The sequence below is a fragment of the Drosophila virilis genome, chromosome 5 (assembly GCF_030788295.1).
Source record: "Drosophila virilis strain 15010-1051.87 chromosome 5, Dvir_AGI_RSII-ME, whole genome shotgun sequence".
Classification (NCBI taxonomy): Eukaryota; Metazoa; Arthropoda; class Insecta; order Diptera; family Drosophilidae; genus Drosophila; species Drosophila virilis.
Genome location: NC_091547.1, coordinates 12,720,335 through 12,740,056, shown reverse-complemented (window position 1 = coordinate 12,740,056; position 19,722 = coordinate 12,720,335). Strand labels below are relative to the sequence as shown.

At 42.4% G+C, this 19,722-nt stretch overlaps 2 protein-coding genes across 4 annotated transcripts; one reads left to right on the top strand and one right to left on the bottom strand.

Annotated features, from left to right (window-relative positions):
* Nucleotides 1-1,640: 1,640 nt before the first annotated feature.
* LOC6626990 (kelch-like protein 17) lies at nt 1,641-17,762 on the top strand. Its single transcript, XM_032436184.2, has 6 exons — nt 1,641-1,899; nt 11,778-11,945; nt 12,192-12,375; nt 14,227-14,323; nt 14,384-15,716; nt 15,782-17,762. The coding sequence occupies exons 2-6, from the start codon at nt 11,920-11,922 to the stop codon at nt 15,993-15,995; spliced, it is 1,854 nt and encodes a 617-aa protein (XP_032292075.1). The 5' UTR covers nt 1,641-1,899; nt 11,778-11,919; the 3' UTR covers nt 15,996-17,762.
* Phb2 (prohibitin 2) lies at nt 16,887-19,665 on the bottom strand. 3 transcript variants are annotated; one of them, XM_002050142.4, is made up of 7 exons: nt 19,572-19,665; nt 19,309-19,451; nt 18,620-18,966; nt 18,326-18,559; nt 18,156-18,233; nt 17,988-18,087; nt 16,887-17,250 (listed from the first exon to the last, which is right to left on the bottom strand). In XM_002050142.4, the coding sequence occupies exons 2-7, from the start codon at nt 19,439-19,441 to the stop codon at nt 17,144-17,146; spliced, it is 999 nt and encodes a 332-aa protein (XP_002050178.2). In that variant the 5' UTR covers nt 19,442-19,451; nt 19,572-19,665; the 3' UTR covers nt 16,887-17,143. The 3 variants fall into 3 exon arrangements, with proteins under 3 accessions (XP_002050178.2, XP_015029268.1, XP_015029269.1); XM_015173782.3 differs by having other exon boundaries at nt 19,581-19,605; XM_015173783.3 differs by having other exon boundaries at nt 19,504-19,601.
* Nucleotides 19,666-19,722: the final 57 nt, after the last annotated feature.

Here is a 19,722-nt window from a genome sequence, read left to right as displayed (position 1 = left end):
GCGTGCCGAGCACCTGTTGTCCGCGCCTCGGCTCAGACGGCACGACAACGAAGTCGCAGGTGCCTGATGCTTGGTGCCTGGTGGGTGGCAGTGGAAGGTGAAGAGTGAACCGAGGACATGCGCAGCAGACGCAGCCGCAACCGTCGCATTAGCTGACTATTTGAAACGCGACTCGAGCTTTGGATATTGGCTAATATGCATGGCAATGGCAATTGGCCAATTGGCGTGTGGGTGGCCCACCTTGGCGATGCCATCTTTCGAATACCCATTCAGCTCCTTTTGCAGTTGTTAAGCGCCAATAAGGCTCAGGTGTGCCAAAAGGCACACAAGTGCGACACAATTATCCTGCCCTATTGCGTAATCTCCATGTCATATGATAGTTCTTCTTTCAACTTCAACTGATTGCTGCTCCCGTCTGCTACTGGCTGCCCCTCTCGACTGTACGCAATGTGACGCAAAAGGCTTTTAAAAATTCATAGCATTTACATAATTGGGTCAGTGGCTGGCGGTTTTGTTAGCCATCATTGTTTGACTTGGCCTGCGCTTTGTTGTCGTGCATTCTGCATATATAGCATCTCCGGTCGCCTTTGAGCCCAGCTCCTGACTTCTTTTACAGCAGCAGCAGCAGCAGCAGTAGCAGCAGCTGCAGCAGCACGACCTTGATGCTGTTGCTGTTGCTGCTCGGCAATCTAATTGGATTTGTGGGCAGCGGCGGGTTCTTTGTGACGCGCCCGGCGAGCTAATGGCCAGCAACGGCAACTTTCGCAAAAAGCATTTAAAAGTTTTTAAACACTTTGTAAATTTGCCTACTTTCCTGTAACTTTATTTGTGCTGCAGCATTCCACGAAAAAATTATGCAACGGACCAATACATAAATATGTCATTTTGCATTATTTAACATTCGTAGGGAAAGCTGAATTTTCCCAGTACCAGAAAATTGTTTAACCGCCTACAAGTATGCAAGACTTTTCGGCGTGGTATGGATTTTCTACGTCAAATTCTGGTTGCGTATAAGTACTGTCTGCAAAACAGTTATATTTTCTGCAAAATTACTTATTTTATTTATATTGTGTAAACATTTCATATTTATTAGCTATCGTTAAGGAAAAGTTTTGATCAATTTCACTTTGCATAGAAAACAAACACCCTGTTAAGCAGTGCATAAACAAATTCAAAAGCTGTTGCATTTCTTAAGCTTTAAAAGCTTTGCCTTTGAACAGCAAAACAAAAGCCACGCGCGTAAGTCTGCCTCGTAACAGTTAAATGATGCCATTTTGAGTATAACAGCAATAAGCAAACACAGCTTAGCATAGCTGTTAGTTTACAGCGAGTATGCTAACAGTGCTAAACTGCTTCAAAGGAACATCATTCTGACAGCATATCCTTAATAACAGTGCAATACTTTGATTTATAACAGACAAACTTATTTTTATAGTTTTATGTTAGCTGCAAAGGCTAACTATGTCAATAAGCCAATTAAAAATAAGGGTTAGCTGCTTCTAAAATTGCGTATGTTCCTTTTTGAACATATAGAACAGTTATTTATTTAATGACCCTCGCTCAGCATTGGCGACCATCTGCGCTCTACGCCTCTGGCTCACTCACGTTCGTCGAGTCCGAGAAGCCGATGCGTACGTCGCGCTCAGTTGCGTTTGAGCTTTCGTGCCGTTCAGTTGTTGACCGCGCAGAGTTGTCAAAGCCAACGAAGTTGTTCACGCGACGCTGGCAGCAACAAAATAATTGGCTAAACAGCAGTTAACATTTTCGGTGTGTGTGTGTGTGTGTGAAGTTAATGTTGCAATACCAAAAGGAACAAGGACCAAGAAAAAACAGTTAAAGAGTTTATGCAAAGCAGAGCACAGCTGCCAAATTAAAGTTCAGCTACAAATCGAAAACAAGGTGCGGCAGTAAGTTTATGTGAATATGTGAAAAATATTTAGGGGTAGAGGAGTTGTATGCGGCACATGCCGCTGCACTGCCCAAAAGAAGCAAAACTCCAGTGTCATGCGCAGACGCAACAAAAACATAAAACGGCTGTTTCACACATTTTCCCGCGCTGCGGCAGGTTGACGACCCGCTGCGAGAAAAAAATAATAATAATAGCCGGCACAGGCCGAACAGCGATAACAGGCTGAATATGGCGACCCAGTCCCAAGCCCCAACTCATCTGCTCCACTCACTTTCGTTGCGATGTTCTTTTATTGGCCATTCGCCAAACCAAACGAAGGCCCACCACTCAACGCAGTTAACATACATTAATTGCGGCACACGCGACGTATACGCAACGCGCTGTAAATCGTTGTAACTGCCTGTGGGCTGTTGTTTACCTGGTCGCCGCTACCTAGCCAGGTAGTCAGCGCCACCTACAACCACATTCTCCATATTTGGCCGTGCTCTCGAGTACTTCTTTCGCATTGGCACCTGAGCGCGTGTTGGGGGCGCTTCAAGAGGTTCAATAAAAAAATGTGCTAAACATTCGTGCCGTAGAGGTAAGCCGCGAATTCAAGTAGACAAAATTTTGGTTGTCAAGAGGCAAATAGAAATCCAATTTTAATATTTCCGCCGAAAAAAGAATTACCCAACTTTTTACTCTGAGAAAGTTTTCGAGCAAATTCTGCGCTACAGCAAAGGTTTTCCTGTCCTGTCTCGCTATGTGGTAAAATCTTTAGCCTATCACATATATTTTTAAGAGTTTTATTTTAAAATTTTTATTGATAATATATTAATATTGATTCGGTTTTTTAGAGAGACTTAAAGACATTGCTTGAAATAATTGCTATTCAGAAAATTCTTGCCAACTTATTCATTGTTTTAAGCCGTAATTGAAGCTGAGTTGGCCGCTTATTTCCGCGGCATTGCTCAAGGGAATTGCATTGACAACAACTGGTTGACCTTGCTGCATGTAGAGAATCGCAAAGTCGTTGTGATTAATCATCAATGAAGCGTGCAAGAATCAAAGAAACTGTTGGCACTTGGCTGCAATGTCTGTTCGGGGCGGGTCTCACGTGGAGCACAAAACTTGGCTCAAAAGATAACGAACAAGCGTATCAAAGAATAGGCATTATATATATATATATATATATACATAAGTGTAGATATTCTAATACAACTACAACCGGTTCAATGTTTGCACAATTTCTGTCGCCAGACGTTAAAATATTACTGAATGGCTTTTGCCTGAATTGGCTGCGGCTCTGAGGGAGCCACATGAACTCGTTAAATGCTTTCGGCAACGTGTGCCGCATTCGGTTCTGGCTTTATTTGTTAATTTGAATTTCACACACAGCACACACACACACACAGACTCAACTTCAGTTTCTGTTGAACTTAAATTTTGTTTATTGTTTTTCATGTGAAACATATTTTTGTTGCCATCGGAAGCTGGTTGACTTGTTGAGCGAATCTTTTCGCATTTGAGCTCCCAACTGGTCAGTTGTTGCGGAATCTATATATATATTTAAAAACAAACTGCAGCTGCATCCATTAGGAACAATCCACTTCCTGTTCCTCTTAAACGATGCTTCCTTAAAGCTTATTTCATAAAGAAGAAACAAGTTAATTAAGCACAGAGAGGCAGGTAGAGAGAGTTAGAGAGAGAGAGAAGCAGCGAGAGAGTAAAAGAGAGAGAGAGAGAGAGAGAGAGAGAGAGAGAGAGATATACACAGCTCCTAAAATATTCAAGTCTGGCGAACTAGAAGTCTTTGCGGATTCTTCAATTGTTTAGTTGCCCTTCTTTGCGATTCTCATGAATTCAAAAAGCCTCACAGCTTTCTTGCTCTTATTACAAGCATTGTATTAACAAGCTAAAAAGCTTCTGACTTCATTCAACATTTTATTTACTGACAATTCTGTAGTTTTCATAACTATATGTGTCTCCAAGTGTAGACCGCAGAACTGTTAGAGTTAGTCCGTGTTGGCTGTCACTGAGATGAACCGCAAAGCGTAACGGCAAACGGGGTTCCTCGGCCCGACCCTGGTGCAGTGCTTTGATTACACGCACATTGCGTATACGCCAAGTGGCACGCACAGTTTTTTTTTGGGAACTGACCCTCGCGTTCTCAAAAACTCAAAAAGTTGCATGCGAATTGGTAACTGTGACAATCCCACGGCTGATTCTGCTTCTGTGTCAAGTCCGTATTGCAACTGTTGCAATTGTCTGCAGTTGTGTGTGTGTGTGTGAGTGTGTGAGTGTTGTGTGTGCGTGCAGTAATAAGCACCTAATGGGGCTTCTTTTTGCTAGGGTGCCTCTACGGGTCCCACATATTAACGGGCATTGCCCTTCCAGCACAATTGCGCCCTCAAGCATGGCATTTCGCCCGGGCTACGCATTTGTGTAGGGATGACCATTCGATGGCCTTCACAAGCACTTGAGTTCTTTATGTTCATATTATTTATTTAGAGAAATTGGTGAACAAGCGTAAACTTATGATTATTGTACATTTTCCGACATGTATTTCAAAGACAACGAGCAACAGCGAACACATCTTTTCATTGACTCTTCTAGCTTACAACTGAGCTTCTCCTTCTTGTATTTTTATCGATAAATCTATCGTTGATTAAATATCCATAGCAGGGTTGCATATGATAAGTGATTTTATATTACCAAATGAGTATAATGCCAACATTATACTCGCCTGTTTAATTTAACTGATTGTAAGTTCGACCACTCCTAGTTCTGTTTCCAACTCCTACACTCGGCCATCCTGACTCTTCATTCGACCCGAATGACGACTCTTCTGTTAAATTAGCATTTGGCTCCCATTTTTTCATGTATTCTGCTACAGTTGTAGTTTTCCCTGGACCTTCGTGGTCGCCTACCTTTTCTACGTCATATCTACCATGGTTTTGAATCTTTACTATTTTATATGGACCAAAGAATTTAGGTTTCAATTTTAAACCAGTACCATACTGTGTTCTCTTAATGGCTACAAGTTCGTTTATTTTATAATTGGACTCTTTTTTGCGATGTTTATTAAAAGATTTTCGGTTTTCCTGCTGTATTTTTGCTATATTTTGCCGCGCTTCTTTACGAACTTCTTCTCTTTCGTTACTTAGCTCCTCTATAGCAGCTTCTTCTAATAGTTCTTGCAAGTCCGATATTCTTTTAAGTTTCATCTCCACACCAGTCAACAATCTAAACGGTGAAACTTTAGTGCTTCTTGGCGGCGTACTGTTGATTGTTTGTTGAACGATATCAATATGCTTATACCAGCTACAAGGATTTTCACGACATAGTTTAGACAACATTGGTATTACGATTTTGTGTATACGTTCTACCTGGCCGTTTCCTCTTGGAACTCCTGTAGCTATCGTAAGATGCTGTATACCTTCTGTTTCACAGTACTCCTTGAACAGGTTTGAAACGAAAGCTGCACCCCTATCTGATATTATGCGCTTAGGATTTCCAAACACTGCTGCCTGCCGTCTTAGTCGATCTACAACTCCTTCTGCGGTGGTATTTTTTGTTGGATAGAGCCAAACAAATTTTGAAAACGCATCGACTATCACTAGAATATAGTTATAGTTTTTACTTGTCTGTTCTATTGGACCGACATGATCCACATGGTACGTGCCTAAGGGCTTGTCTTCTTTGTCAATTGGTGCCAAAAACCCTTCTTTCTTGCCTGATTTGCTCTCAGATATTATGCATTCTACGCAACTTTTTACAATTTTTGGCACTTTTGACGATAGCTGCGGAATATAGAATGTCTTCTCGATTGCTTCTTGAGTTCGTTTCGCCGAGAAATGCCCTTGCTTGTGTGCAATTCTTATGATTTCGTCTTCCATCAGCGATGGTACTACTATAAGTTCCTTGATGGGATCCTTGTATAAAATACCATGCCTGACATAAAAATCTTCGTATGTGCTACAATCCAAAACAGTTAGCACCGCTCGGACCCAATCATCTCTCGCTTGTGCTTGCTGCAATCTGTGCTGCAGTGAGTCTTCAAGCATAAGACAGGATACGCGGCTTAAAGCATCAACATGCCTCATTTTGCTGCCATTTCGATGCTCAATACTGTAGTCAAAATCTTGAAGGAAGAGTGCCCAACGCGAGACTCTCAATGGAATATCTCCACGTTTTTTCATGGTCAAAGCGAAAGCGTTACAGTCGGTCACAATCTTAAATTTTATGCCAAGTAAGTAAACGCGCCACTTTTTCAAGGCCTCGACTATAGCCAGCACCTCAAGCTCATAAGAATGATACTTCTCTTCTGAGGGTTTTGTTTTCCGACTTAAATATTGAATTGGATGCAACAATTGATCGTCCGAGTCTTTTTGCAAGAGTACACCACCATAACCATTCATTGAGGCGTCCGTATGCACTTCAGTCTTGGCTTTCGGATTATATAATCGCAATACTGGAGTACTAACTAATGCTGATTTTAATTGCCTGAATGCGACTAGTTGTTCTTCATCAACTTTAAATTGCACGTCTTTCCGTAACAAATCGGAGAGCGGTTTGGCTATCAGCGCATAGTCTTCTACAAAGCGCCTAAAGTACGATGTTAATCCGAGAAAACGCTGCAAACTCTTTCGGTCATGCGGTATAGGAAAATTTTGAACTGCCTGGGTTTTTCTTGCAGATGGTCTTATTGTGCCTCCCTGTATAACGTACCCTAAAAAGTCAACTTCCTTCATGAGAAACTGGCACTTGCTCCACTTAATACGCAAGTTAAACTCTGCTGCTCTGTCCAGTACGCGCTTTAACTTTTGGATACCTTCATCTATATCCTTGGAGGGAATTATAAGATCATCCATATAAGTTACGACTGTACCATCCTGTACCAGATCTACAAGAATTGCATGAATGAATCTGGAAAATACAGCTGGGGAGTTCGATATTCCAAAAGGGACGAACAGGAATTCATATTGCCCTGCACTTGTTACAAATGATGTAAATTTTCTCGAATTTGGCTCAATTGGAACATGAAAAAATCCGTTTGCGAGATCAAGTGTAGTAAACACACTTTGGCCCTGCAATCTCTCAATCACATCGTCTATTAAGGGCATTGGAAAATTGTCCCTCGCGATCTTTTCGTTTAAACGCCTGTAGTCACAGCACAATCTTTTGGTACCATCTTTTTTCGGAACGAGGACAACAGGAGATGCATACTCCGATGTACTTGGCTGTATGATCTTTTCTTCTAGCCAAGTTTTGATTTGCGAATCGACAATAGACTTGTCCGCATGTGATATGCGCCTTGGGCGTTCGAAAACTGGACGCTCATCATTTAACAAAATTTTCATTTCAATTGGACATTTCTTCTTCATTTCAGGTGAATAGTTTTTAATCATTGCTTGAACTGCGTCTGCAACAGGTTTTTCTAAGTGATGTAGATCGATCTCAGCCTCCTGATTTTCTGCAAAAAAGCATACATCTTTGAATTCTTGTAAAAGCTCTATGTCTGGCTTCTTATTTTCGACAGTATCTTCTGTTATTGTTGATGTCTTGTCAATTACTCTCTCGTTTGCATTGTCCTTCACTTTGGGTCGAAATTCTACGAAATTTTCCGATACTATTAAGTCCGCTTGCTTCAATACGCTGTTTCCTATTACAGCTGAGTATTGGATGTCGTCTCTGCTCGTAACATGAAAGGTTATATCCAGTAAGATACCATCAACTTCGACTTGAGTGACAAAGCTTCCCAGTGTATTTAGCTCACTATTACAGATACCAACAAGACACTGTTTTTCATTATTCAGTTCAACTTTTCCTAGCTCTTTAAGGATATCATCGCGTATCAGACAGAGGTCACAGCCTGTATCGATTAATGCAGAGAAGCATATGTTCTTACAAGACAACTCCTTAAAAATGCATTTTCCACTACTGTTGGCCTTGTTTATCATCGTGTTCGCATTTTGGCCTTCTTTCTTCTCCACTGCACGCGATCCTGAACAGTTAGCTGCCTTATGCCCTGGTTGAGCACACTTGTAACATTTTATTGGCTGTCTACATTCTCTGGCTAGATGTGATGGATCGCCGCATTTGAAACATTTCTTAATTCGTTCTTTATTCAAGTCAGGTTTCTTTTCTTCGGTATCGTTATGCATCCTACCCGTATTAGACGCTTGAGGGCGACTACTACGGATTTTCTCATATACCTTGATTTGTTCTTTTAGTTGCTGCAGAGTCTTGGCCTGATACAGATTACTTTTGTTACTCCTCGAGTCAGGTATTCCCTCAATAAAATATTCTATCAGGCTTGAGTCATCCAGGTTAAGAGGTCCGCCAATTTCCATAAGGCTATACAGATATTCTATATAATCTTCACCTTGACGCTTACGCCTATTCCGCAACATGCGGTGGACGTCTATTGATGAAACTACCGTCCCAAATTCTTCCAATAGCGCTTGCTTTAAAGATATCCAATCTGAAATTCCATGCTGACTGCGCACGAATAATTTTGCTGCACCTTTTAGTAATTGCTTTGAGTAAATAAATTTCTGAAGGTCGTTCCACTGCACTGCCAAAGCGTTATCTTCAAATTCATGAATCCATTTTTCAACAGCTGGTTGATTTGACCCATTGAATTGCGAGAGTGAATCTTCAATGTCGCGTAATGTAAACGTTGTTCGGACTATCTGCATTGGTGAGCTTTGACGGGTATGAGCCGACCCAGCATCGTCATACTCAGATTCATTATCGTCAACCTGCAACCCATAATATTCTAAAAGTCGGTCTTGCAAAGTTTGCTTTCTACCTGTTGTTACCAAACTAAGTGCCGATAACTTTTCTTTTAATTCGTTAACTCTTAACGCCAAAATTTCGTCTCTGTTCATTTTGTTATCGTCGTTGCTCGCTTTTCACAATGCTTAAAATTGAATCTTACAAATAAACAATTCAATGTACTTAACTTAATGGTATAAGTAATTAAACTCTTATGAATCAAATTTTAGTTTTTTTTTTCAGCAACTTTAGAAATTATTAAATTATTATATTCGTCTGTCTTAACTTATACTTTCACTTTGTGTTTGCTTACACTTAATTTCTTCTTTGTTATAATTTGATTCTTTGAAAATTTTTTACTGATTTAACACTCTTTACTCAACAACTAGTTAATTATTTTCATATAATGACGAAATAACATACTCTGTTGTTGATCTGTAACTTGATACACCCTGTGATCATCGTTGTCGTGTTGAAGCACGTTCCAGTCACACGCTCTTTTATTGAAAGATTCCGCGCTCTTCGCTCTTCGCCTCTTTGATCTGCAACTTCTTATTTCATCACGAAGTGAAAATTTTGCGCTATCCAGCCTTTGCTACGCAGAATTTAAAACATCGCCTTCTCGCTTGCGCTTATCGACCACTGTCACGCAATACACGACTGTTTGTCTCGCTCTTACTAGAGCTCTCTAGGCATACTTCGCCGCTGTCGCCATTAATCCTAGACGATTCTTGACTTTTTCCATTTTTTCCAGGGCATACGAATTTTAATGAATTTTCATGCACCCGCTTCGTTTTATGCTCCGATTAATAGTCTTGCATACGTTTGTACTCGTTAATCAATTTACGAATTTCACAATTTCTGTCTATCCCACTTCTGACACCAAATTTGTAGGGATGACCATTCGATGGCCTTCACAAGCACTTGAGTTCTTTATGTTCATATTATTTATTTAGAGAAATTGGTGAACAAGCGTAAACTTATGATTATTGTACATTTTCCGACATGTATTTCAAAGACAACGAGCAACAGCGAACACATCTTTTCATTGACTCTTCTAGCTTACAACTGAGCTTCTCCTTCTTGTATTTTTATCGATAAATCTATCGTTGATTAAATATCCATAGCAGGGTTGCATATGATAAGTGATTTTATATTACCAAATGAGTATAATGCCAACATTATACTCGCCTGTTTAATTTAACTGATTGTAAGTTCGACCACTCCTAGTTCTGTTTCCAACTCCTACATTTGTTGTTCTTGCTTTAAACTAAAACCAAAAATTGTCGTTAATTTGTTTCTGTGCAAAGTGAAATTTTTTGTGTGTGTCTTGTTTTGTTTAATTTCTTGTTGTTGTTGTTGTGCTTGTCTTTTTGTTAATGCAGCGTTAAAATTCGTGACGCTGATTTCACACATGCCGCTGGACGGCTGTCTGGCCACGTTTTGTTGACCCCAGAACTTTCCAAGCGTGTTATTATTGTTGGGGAATGGTGGGAAGGGAGAAGGGGGGATTGAGAGGGCGCATATACTTAATATGAGTACGAGCACAAATAATAAGCAACGCGCTTTTTCATTTATTTGCACAATCTGTCGATTGCATTGGGCTGTTTATTTTGCATGGCCAGCCGCAAGTAAACATTCAGCACAATTTCGAGCCGGCCAGCACAAGGGAAATAAAAGTTACAAAAAAAAAGTCGTTTGAAGCACGCATTCTATATACATATACATATATATAGCACCGCTATCATATCAGATATAAAGAGCTATTTATTGATTTTTGAATTTATATGCATTAACAATTATCTTATCTTACATTACAGTATTGCGCAATATCTAATAACAATAGCGTATATTATTAGCATATAATATTATTATTATTATTATTATTATTATTATTATTATTATTATTATTATTATTATTATCATTATCATTATCATTATCATTATCATTATCATTATCATTATCATTATCATTATCATTATCATTATCATTATCATTATCATTATCATTATCATTATCATTATCATTATCATTATCATTATCATTATCATTATCATTATCATTATCATTATCATTATCATTATCATTATCATTATCATTATCATTATCATTATCATTATCATTATCATTATCATTATTATTATCATTATCATTATCATTATCATTATCATTATCATTATCATTATCATTATCATTATCATTATCATTATTATTATCATTATTATTATTATTATTATTATTATTATTATTATTATTATCTTCATCTTCTATTAATGTAGTTTATGAGATTCTGGGCAACCGTTTTAAGATCCGGGGCAAGCTCTAACTTTACGAAGTCGTCTTCCGGACCTAAGCTTTCTTTTTCTTTCATTTTATTAGCTAACTTGTTGACACTTCACTTTGACATCTTAACCTAGCTATACAATAAGTTCATTAACATACTTAACATTAACATTACTTAACATTAACATACTCAACATAACATTACTCATTAACATGAAGTGAACCCTGCGACGACTCCGTTGCTTTGTTCTGCAAAGTCTTCTTGTCAGTATGTTAGGGTATATTAGACAGTTGCGGTAGAAGGTCACCCACCAAAAACTAACTAACTTCTGTATACCCTTTTTAACATTATTGCGCTCTCATGTTACGCTATATTCCCGCATATTTTGGCTTTTTATAGACTCTGTTTGCAACCTTGAATGGAATGCAATCGTTGGCCTAGCAAATGCGAAAATTGCATGTGGCAGGACATTTGGCCGGCTTCTACAATCGCATCCTGTGCTGCAGTAAGAGCTATGACAAAGCGACTTCAACCCAAATACGGCTGGGCGCAGCTTTACAATGCGTGGACAGGGGAGTGGAAGGGGGAGGGCAGGGGCGGGCAACGGGATTGTCGGCACTTAACCTACTTTGCGCAGCTATTTAGATGCTTACTTTTCACTTTGACATGGCCGAAAAGTCGAGCAGCTATGATCTCATGTCTGTGGCCCGCCCCCAAACTGCGTGTGACCTAAATTTGGTGTCTTGTTGCTGTTGTTGTTTTAGGGGTGCCAGCTAAACAATTACATTCTATTGATTTTTACTTTGGCGACTTCATTTTAGCTGCAACTTCCGGAACTGCCAAATAAAAGACTGAAATATATAAGTGGGACGCCTGCAGGAGCAGCTGCCCCAGCAAATAACCAAGGACCAAGGATATGTTTTAGACGCAAGTCGCGATAGACTCGTGGCAAGCCGCAACGCAATGTTTCTGCCCGTCAAATCGAATCAGTGAGTAAACATAAAATAAATATGAATCAAGTGCTTCCATTCATGTCGTTGCCGGAAACATCCCCCAAATAAACCGGAATGGGGGCGAGTTTCGGCGTGAACAACCCTCAGCCGCGCCGCTGGCGCTGTCTGGCGTCATCTTGTCGCCCCATAACCAGCATCATCGCCATCATCGTCATTTGGGATTATACATGAAATTTGATTTAAAACGGCAACGTGTGTCTCTTGTTATCTTCCCGTGTGCAGCTCCGCCGAGGCGAGTGGCAACAATGAGGATGTCACCACGACCAGCAACAATTCAACACAGACGCCCAGCGATCTGAGTCCGCCGGGTCCCAATGAGGAGGTGCTGCCGCAGGCGCATCATCAGAACCCAGGACACTGCATCGCCTCCTTTGCGGCCATCAACCAGATGCGCAACAATGCACAGGTAGGCGATAAAGGGGCCGAATCTAATAATAATCCTTCTGATATATTCAAGTTGACATTGCCAGGATAACTAGAAATTGTCAAGATAAGAGTAAGATATTTAAATAATGTAAGAGCTATCAGCTGGCCGAAGGACATCCTAAGGATTTAACGTATTTATTATGGTTTAGTTGGTTTAGTTGGCATTCAAGGACTTCCAGGACACGAACAAAGTTCTTATGGAATTTAAAAGAAAGTCCTTCAGACAGCTGAAATAGCCTTTTTTCAAAGACAAAATTCTTTCGAACTCGGCGTTGTCCTTGCGACTGGACTTTCAAATCGTTCTGTTAGTACTCGAAATATCAAGGATTTTCGACCCATTCCCTTTTCGATTGAAAAGTTAAATGAACTTTTGATGAGTCCCAAAAATGCAAGTCGAAAGAGTTGATCCTTGCGAGACAAACGCACTATATCCTGTGAAAAACCGGAAGTGTTCCGGCTAAAGCTTTTCTCCTTATAAATACAAATCGTTCGTATCCACAACTGGCCGGAATCATGATTATTGATTGAAAACTTCCAGTACTTCGAGCATATGACCTGCGAGTAGCACTCATTGACCTTAGCTTGGACGAAAGTCCTTTACGCCTAAAGGCCTTAAATTAATCCGGTTGGTTTCCGGAACTTCAAGGAACTTGTGTTTTTGGCCTGCTCTACTGAGTTTACCCTGAGATGACTATCTTCTATCCAATCGCTAGAAAAGGACCTTGATCTAGTCCCTAATTTGCAAAGAAAAAACTTGCCAACTATCTTTCGCCAGTTAAACCAGCTTAGCTAAATGAAATCTATTAAAGGGGCATCTAAGATAAGAGACCTTTTTACTATTTATACGATCTGTTCAATTAATGTCGTCAGTATTTAGCATAATTATAATTGAACATAGCCGGGCGGACAGCGTGATTGGGCCAAGCGCCCGGCGGCTCACATGGCGTATACATAATTTCACTTGCCATTAATTTGATATTTCTTGTTTATTTTTTTTTTTTGGCGCAATTAATTGCCTGGTTGAGTGAATGTCGTGCCGCCCAGAGGGCAGCTGGGTGAGCTAATAGAGCAAATTGTCGTTTAGTTAAAAATAAAAAAAAAAAAAAGAAAGGCAACAGCAACAAAAATATTTGCCCTGCGGGTGGTTGGCCTTAAGCCGACTCCATACCCGCCCCCGTCACATGACGTGTGCTGGCAAATTTGAATAAAAATAAAAATAAAAAAATACGAGAATTTGTAAATTGTTGCAGAGCCATTAAAAATAGATATTAATCGGGTGCACTGACTTGACAAGAGGCCGCTGCAGGGGCTCAGTTTTTGCGTTATTTATGGAGAGGCTGGCACAGTGTCTGGCACTGAAGTTGAAGCGAATCACTTGTAAGGATTCAAGGGGAGCGCACAGTGGTTCAAAGCCGCGCAAAGTTTGAACGAAAAAATAAAAATGTTAAACATATTTGTGAATCAAATATATTTGCGTCTGTTCGATTTAAATGGTAAAGGTTTTAGGATTTAAATTTTTGAAAAGATTTGGAGCATAATTTATAAAGATTTAAATGTTGAATTGTAAAAAAGAGCTGAGAATTGAGACTTAAACCAATATATTTATGTTAGTACGTGTAGATTAAAATTTAATTAATTAATATTAAAATAATATAATATTAAATGGAGGTCCTGCATTTTGCCAAGTGTTCGAACCACTGTGCCTTCGGTATGTCTGTAGCAGACTGTAAAATTGAGCACGTAGTGCCAGGACTTGGGTGAAAGGTGACACTTTGTTTGCCGGCTGACGTTGCTTCATGTGTCAATGATGGCTTCTTCAATCCCGTTGCAGCTCTGCGATGTGCGCCTGGAGGTGGGCGGCGACACCATCAATGCGCACCGCGTGGTGCTGGCCTCCGTATCGCCTTATTTCTATGCCATGTTTAATGGTAAGTGGCGCAGCTCACGATGTGGGAACAGGGCAATTTAAGATCCTTTGCCACTTGCAGATGACATGCTGGAGCGCAACCAGGGCCTGGTGCGTCTGCACGATGTGGACAGCGCCGCGCTGCGCCAGCTGATAGACTACACGTACACGGGCGAGATTACCATAACGGAGCAGAATGTGCAGGTGCTGCTGCCGGCATCGGGTCTGCTGCAGATGCACTCGGTGCGGGATGCGTGCTGCAAGTTTCTGCTGCGGCAGCTGCATCCGTCCAACTGCCTGGGCATACGCAGCTTTGCGGATGCCCACTCCTGCAAGGAGCTGCACACGCGCTCGCACAAGTACGCGCTGCAGAACTTCCAGCAGGTGGTGGGCACTGAGGAGTTTCTGCTGCTGCCGTTCGAGGAGGTCAAGGAGCTGATATCGAACAGCCAGCTGAACATCAGCTCCGAGGAGAAGGTGTTTCTGGGCGTGCTCAGCTGGGTGAAGCACGATCTCAGCCAGCGTCGCCTGCACATTGCCGAGCTCATGTCGCACGTCCGCCTGCCGCTGGTTAGCCGCGATTTCCTTATGAGCTGCGTCGAGGCGGAGACCCTCATGCGCGACGACTCCGAGTGCAAGGAACTGCTGCTGGAGGCCATGAAGTATCATCTATTGCCGGAACAGCGCAGCCTGATGGGCAGCCAGCGCACCCAGGAGCGCCGGCCGGAGGGCATGAAGCCCTACATCTTTGCCGTTGGCGGCGGCAGCCTCTTTGCCATACACAACGAGTGCGAGGTCTATAATCCGCGCTGCAACAGCTGGTCTCCCGTCGCGCCCATGCTGTGGCGTCGCTCCCGCTCTGGTGTCACCTCTCTGCACAAGCAGCTGTACGTGGTGGGCGGCTATGACGGCGTCAGCGATTTGGCCACCGCGGAGTGCTACAATCCGCTGACCAACAAATGGACCAACATCACGCCCATGGGCACCAAGCGCAGCTGCCTGGGCATATGCGCCTACGACGGGCTGATCTTTGTGTGCGGCGGCTATGATGGCGCCTCGTGTCTGAGCAGCATGGAACGCTATGATCCACTGACGGGCATCTGGAGCTCCTGCCCGGCCATGAGCACGCGCCGACGCTATTGTCGTCTCGCCGTGCTGGAGAATCAAATCTATAGCCTGGGCGGCTTCGATTCGACCAACTATCAGTCGAGCGTGGAGCGTTTTGATCCGCGCGTGGGCCGCTGGCAGCCGGTGCCCAGCATGACAGCGCGACGCAGCAGCTGCGGTGTCGCCTCCACCGATGGCAATCTCTACTGCATTGGCGGCAACGATGGCACCATGTGCATGTCCAGCGGCGAGCGCTTCAACTTGCGCCGCAACTGCTGGGAGCCCATTGCGGCTATGCATTCGCGCAGGTAAGCTTCCAGCTAAGACAGTTAGCAATAAGTGGAAATTATTAATTGACCCATTTGGCTTACAGATCCACGCATGAGGTGGTCGAGGTGGAGGGTGTGCTGTTCGCCTTGGGCGGCAACGATGGCAGCTCCTCGCTCAATTCCGTGGAACGCTACGATCCGCGCCTGAACAAATGGAGTGTGGTCAATGCAATGGTCGCGCGTCGCAGCAGTGTGGGCGCTGCGGTGCTGGAGTGCTTCCATTTGGAGCGCGGACTGGTGCAGACGACGAACTTATGACCCCCGCTGAGCAGCATCAGCGAATCTTTTGCCGCTGCCGCAGCGAACAACGCCAGCAATAACACCAACACCAACAGCAGCAGCAGCAGCAATGGGAACGGGAACAGCGGCACCTTGAACGTGCCCAGTCGCGCCGAGGCGGCTGCCTTTACAGCCAACATTGCTTTGAGCTCCTCGGCGCCATCGGCCAGCTCCACGCTGCGTCGCCATCGACGCGATACGCCCGCCCTGGCGGAGAGTCGGCGCGCCAATAGCAATGCCAGCAGCAGCAGCGACAGTGCCAGCAGCAGCGGCAAGACACCATCGACTGCCTGATCCTGGTCCATGTCGAGTGGGCGACACTCTTAAGCAACAAAAAACAAAACAAAATACACTAATCTACAAAGCTAACCCCAACGCGCCTACTGCAGGAATTATGATTGATTGTTCGAGTTCGTTATTATGGATAGATCCAATATGATATGGTAGATATATATATATACATATACATATACAATACGGGAAAGTTAATGGCAGCACCTTAGCTAAAGGGGCACCTTTTTGCTCAAAAAGTTGATCAAAACACACGCAAGTTGCATTTAAAGTGAAAGTGAATCCCACTTTGAGTACACAAAATTCGATTGTTATGCTGACGTAGGCGGAGGAGCCAAGGAATAGATTCCATAAGATCAGACCTCAATTTTGAAGACAAATCGATATATCCGACTTACGCATAAGCATAACAATAAACACACACACACACACACACACATTTTTCTAGTCAAGATCTCGCACGAACTTTAAAGAACTCCCAAATGTAACAGCTACAACAAGGAACCTAATCTGCCTACAATTTTTACATGTGAATCGTCTATACATACATATTAGAAATTATACTATATACACGACATCTCTCTTATGTACTATTCTTATGTATTTTATACATGCAATTATTATAATAATAAGTAAATGTATCGTATTTGATGAAATGCCATCTGCAGTCAATAGTCTTGCTAATCGATAGGTAATTTTCATAAGGCCCTCATGTAGTCGTTTATATAAGTCTGTGTTGTGTGTTCTTGCTTTGTTTGTACTGGGTTTTGAATTTCTTGTTATTTGTCGGTAAGCCAAAAAATGTTGCAGCCATAATGTGATTCTTCATTCGTCAATTACATGATGCGTTCGGCGGTGCTGCGTGCTACATTGCCCACATTGGTGTCGCCAGCGGTTCCCATTTTGCGTGCGTCTAGCCAATTCTTGGGCAGGCCGGTGCCAACTGAAAAACGATGGGGTTTTTGTGGTTTTAGGATACGAGTCGAGCTAAAATGTATATAATCGATTGATTGATTTGTTTGAGGCTTGACAGTGTTTTCTCAATGCGCATTTATTAAGTTTTCGTGGTGAGTTCTTGAATGGGATAAAACGCTAAATGCTGCGGCGATTTGGCCGCGTACTCGTCACCCCATTGCCACACACTGTGTGTGCCTCAGTTGATCGCGTGTTGTGCGCTTGCGCGGCGGCAACGATATGAAATGAAGCTGTTGCCGCCTGGCAAGACAACACGAGATGAAACGCGGCGCGGCGCAGACAGTGTGTGTGTGTGTGTGTGTACGGCAAATGGCGACGTCGCGTTCAGAGGTTATATAACTAAACGATACTTAGGCACTAGGCTTATATGTATGCAATTTCGCGTTATTAAGAGAAGAAAACAATCGCATAGAATTAATTAATCAACAATTAGATAATGAATTAGCCCGCTTACTTAATCCAAATCGTTTAGAACTGCGTTGCGCGTTTCAAAAATAAGTAAAAAGAAAAGGAAAGAAGCGTAAACGAAGTGAATTGTGTGTTGGCAAAGAGAAAAAAAAGAGAGATTTAAGAAAACGTTACTCAAATACACGGTCTACATATGTCTAAAGTTTTGGCCAATGCTCGAAACCAAAAACAACAAATTTTCAGTTTGTTTCAATTTTCAACTTAAACGTTAACTCAATGACGAAACGAGTTATTTACTTTTGTAAACCTTCTCAGTCATGTCATCGAAGCCGGAGTCCTGAATGTTCAACATCAAGCTGTCGGCGGACAGATAAACCTTGTTCTGTGAGCTGGCAATCTGTTGGGCAAGAGATTCAGGTATAACATCAGTTTGTCAGAATATTGTTATTTGCTTTTATATCTTACTGTGCGGGCAATGCTCTGGGCAGCACGCAGCTTACGCAGCTTCAGGTAGGCTGGATTCTGCTTGACGGCCAGACCTAAGTAAACATATCAGTTAAGGTGCAAACCAAGTGCATACAAAATAAATGCCTAAAAAGTGTGCTAGAATGCGTTAAGTTTTGTTAAAAGGATATCATTTTGGCTGCCTCGGCTTCACCCTCGGCCTGCACGATCTTCTGTTGTTTCTCCTGCTTGGCGCGCTCCACAAAGAAGACGGCCCGTTGTGCCTCTTGCTGTGCCACCTGCTTGGCCTCAATGGCCGCCGTGTATTCTTTGCCAAAGCTCAGCTCAGTCAGCGAAACATCATCCAGGATAATATTAAAGTCACGTGCGCGCTCCACTAGCTCCTTGCGTATCAGCAGCGAGACCTACAGAACACAGCTTATCAAATACAAAAATAAAAGGAATTGATTTTAGCTTCTACAGACCTGTTGACGCTGTGTAATCAGCTGGGAGGCATTGAACTTGGCAATGACACTCTTGAGCACCTCATTGCAAATGGAGGGCAGCACCTTCTCGTCGTAGTCAACGCCCAATTGCTGGTGCAGGAAGGGCAAGTTCAGCGAATCAGGACGCGACAGCACACGCAACGAAATATTAATCATTTGCAAATCCTTCGAGCCGGTGGGTGATGAAATTTTGCGGGGACGCGAGCGTATATCGTAAATAATTGGATATTGGATCCATGGAATGCGCACATGAAGACCCTCAGAGTAAATATCACTCTGTATGCCACCCAAGCGGCTAAAGATGATGGCGCGATGACCACCCTCCACTGCAAACAGAAAGAGATAAAACTTTTAAAGTTGTTGTTATGCAACCACGAGCAACGGGCAAATGGGAAAGTGCTGAGCAAATGTCATCCCGGAAAATAATTCCAATTGGAGTCTGTGTACAACTCTTAAGTGAACCTTCGACAACAGAGAAGGAATGCATTGTGCAAGCGTCTTAATTAGTTATGAAATTCCATAGCACCGCTAGCACCCACACACACACACAAACACGCACAGCCGCATACAAAGGCTTTTTGAGGTTATGTGCACATGCCGCTACGTAAGTCGTGTTTTGTTGTTTTGACCATCAATGTAAGCTATTTGTAGTATATCTAAGAACTTACCGGTATACAAGGATTGACTGACACCATAGGCTGCTGCACCCACGGCAGCCAAGAGCTTCAGTCCAATTCCCAGGCCAGGTGGGCCACCTTTGCCCAGCTTGCCCGCTAGATCATTGAGTTTGCTTTGTGCCATTGTGTGTGTGCTATAAAAAAAAACTTATTGTTAATTCGCTTAAGAATTTGAAACAAACACACTTTGTTGAAATAAATGAAATAAAATGAGTTTTTCCTTATAAATTGCTGTGCGAGGAAATCTTACGCACGTTATTTACTTGTGTCAGAAAGCAATTGGTATCGTTCCCATTCACCAGCGTATCGATGCTGCTGCTAAAGAGCTATCGATACCTGCTGCATAGCATATCGATAGTATCGCATCGAGTAAAAATGACAACCCTACAATTGGAGCTGTTTTTC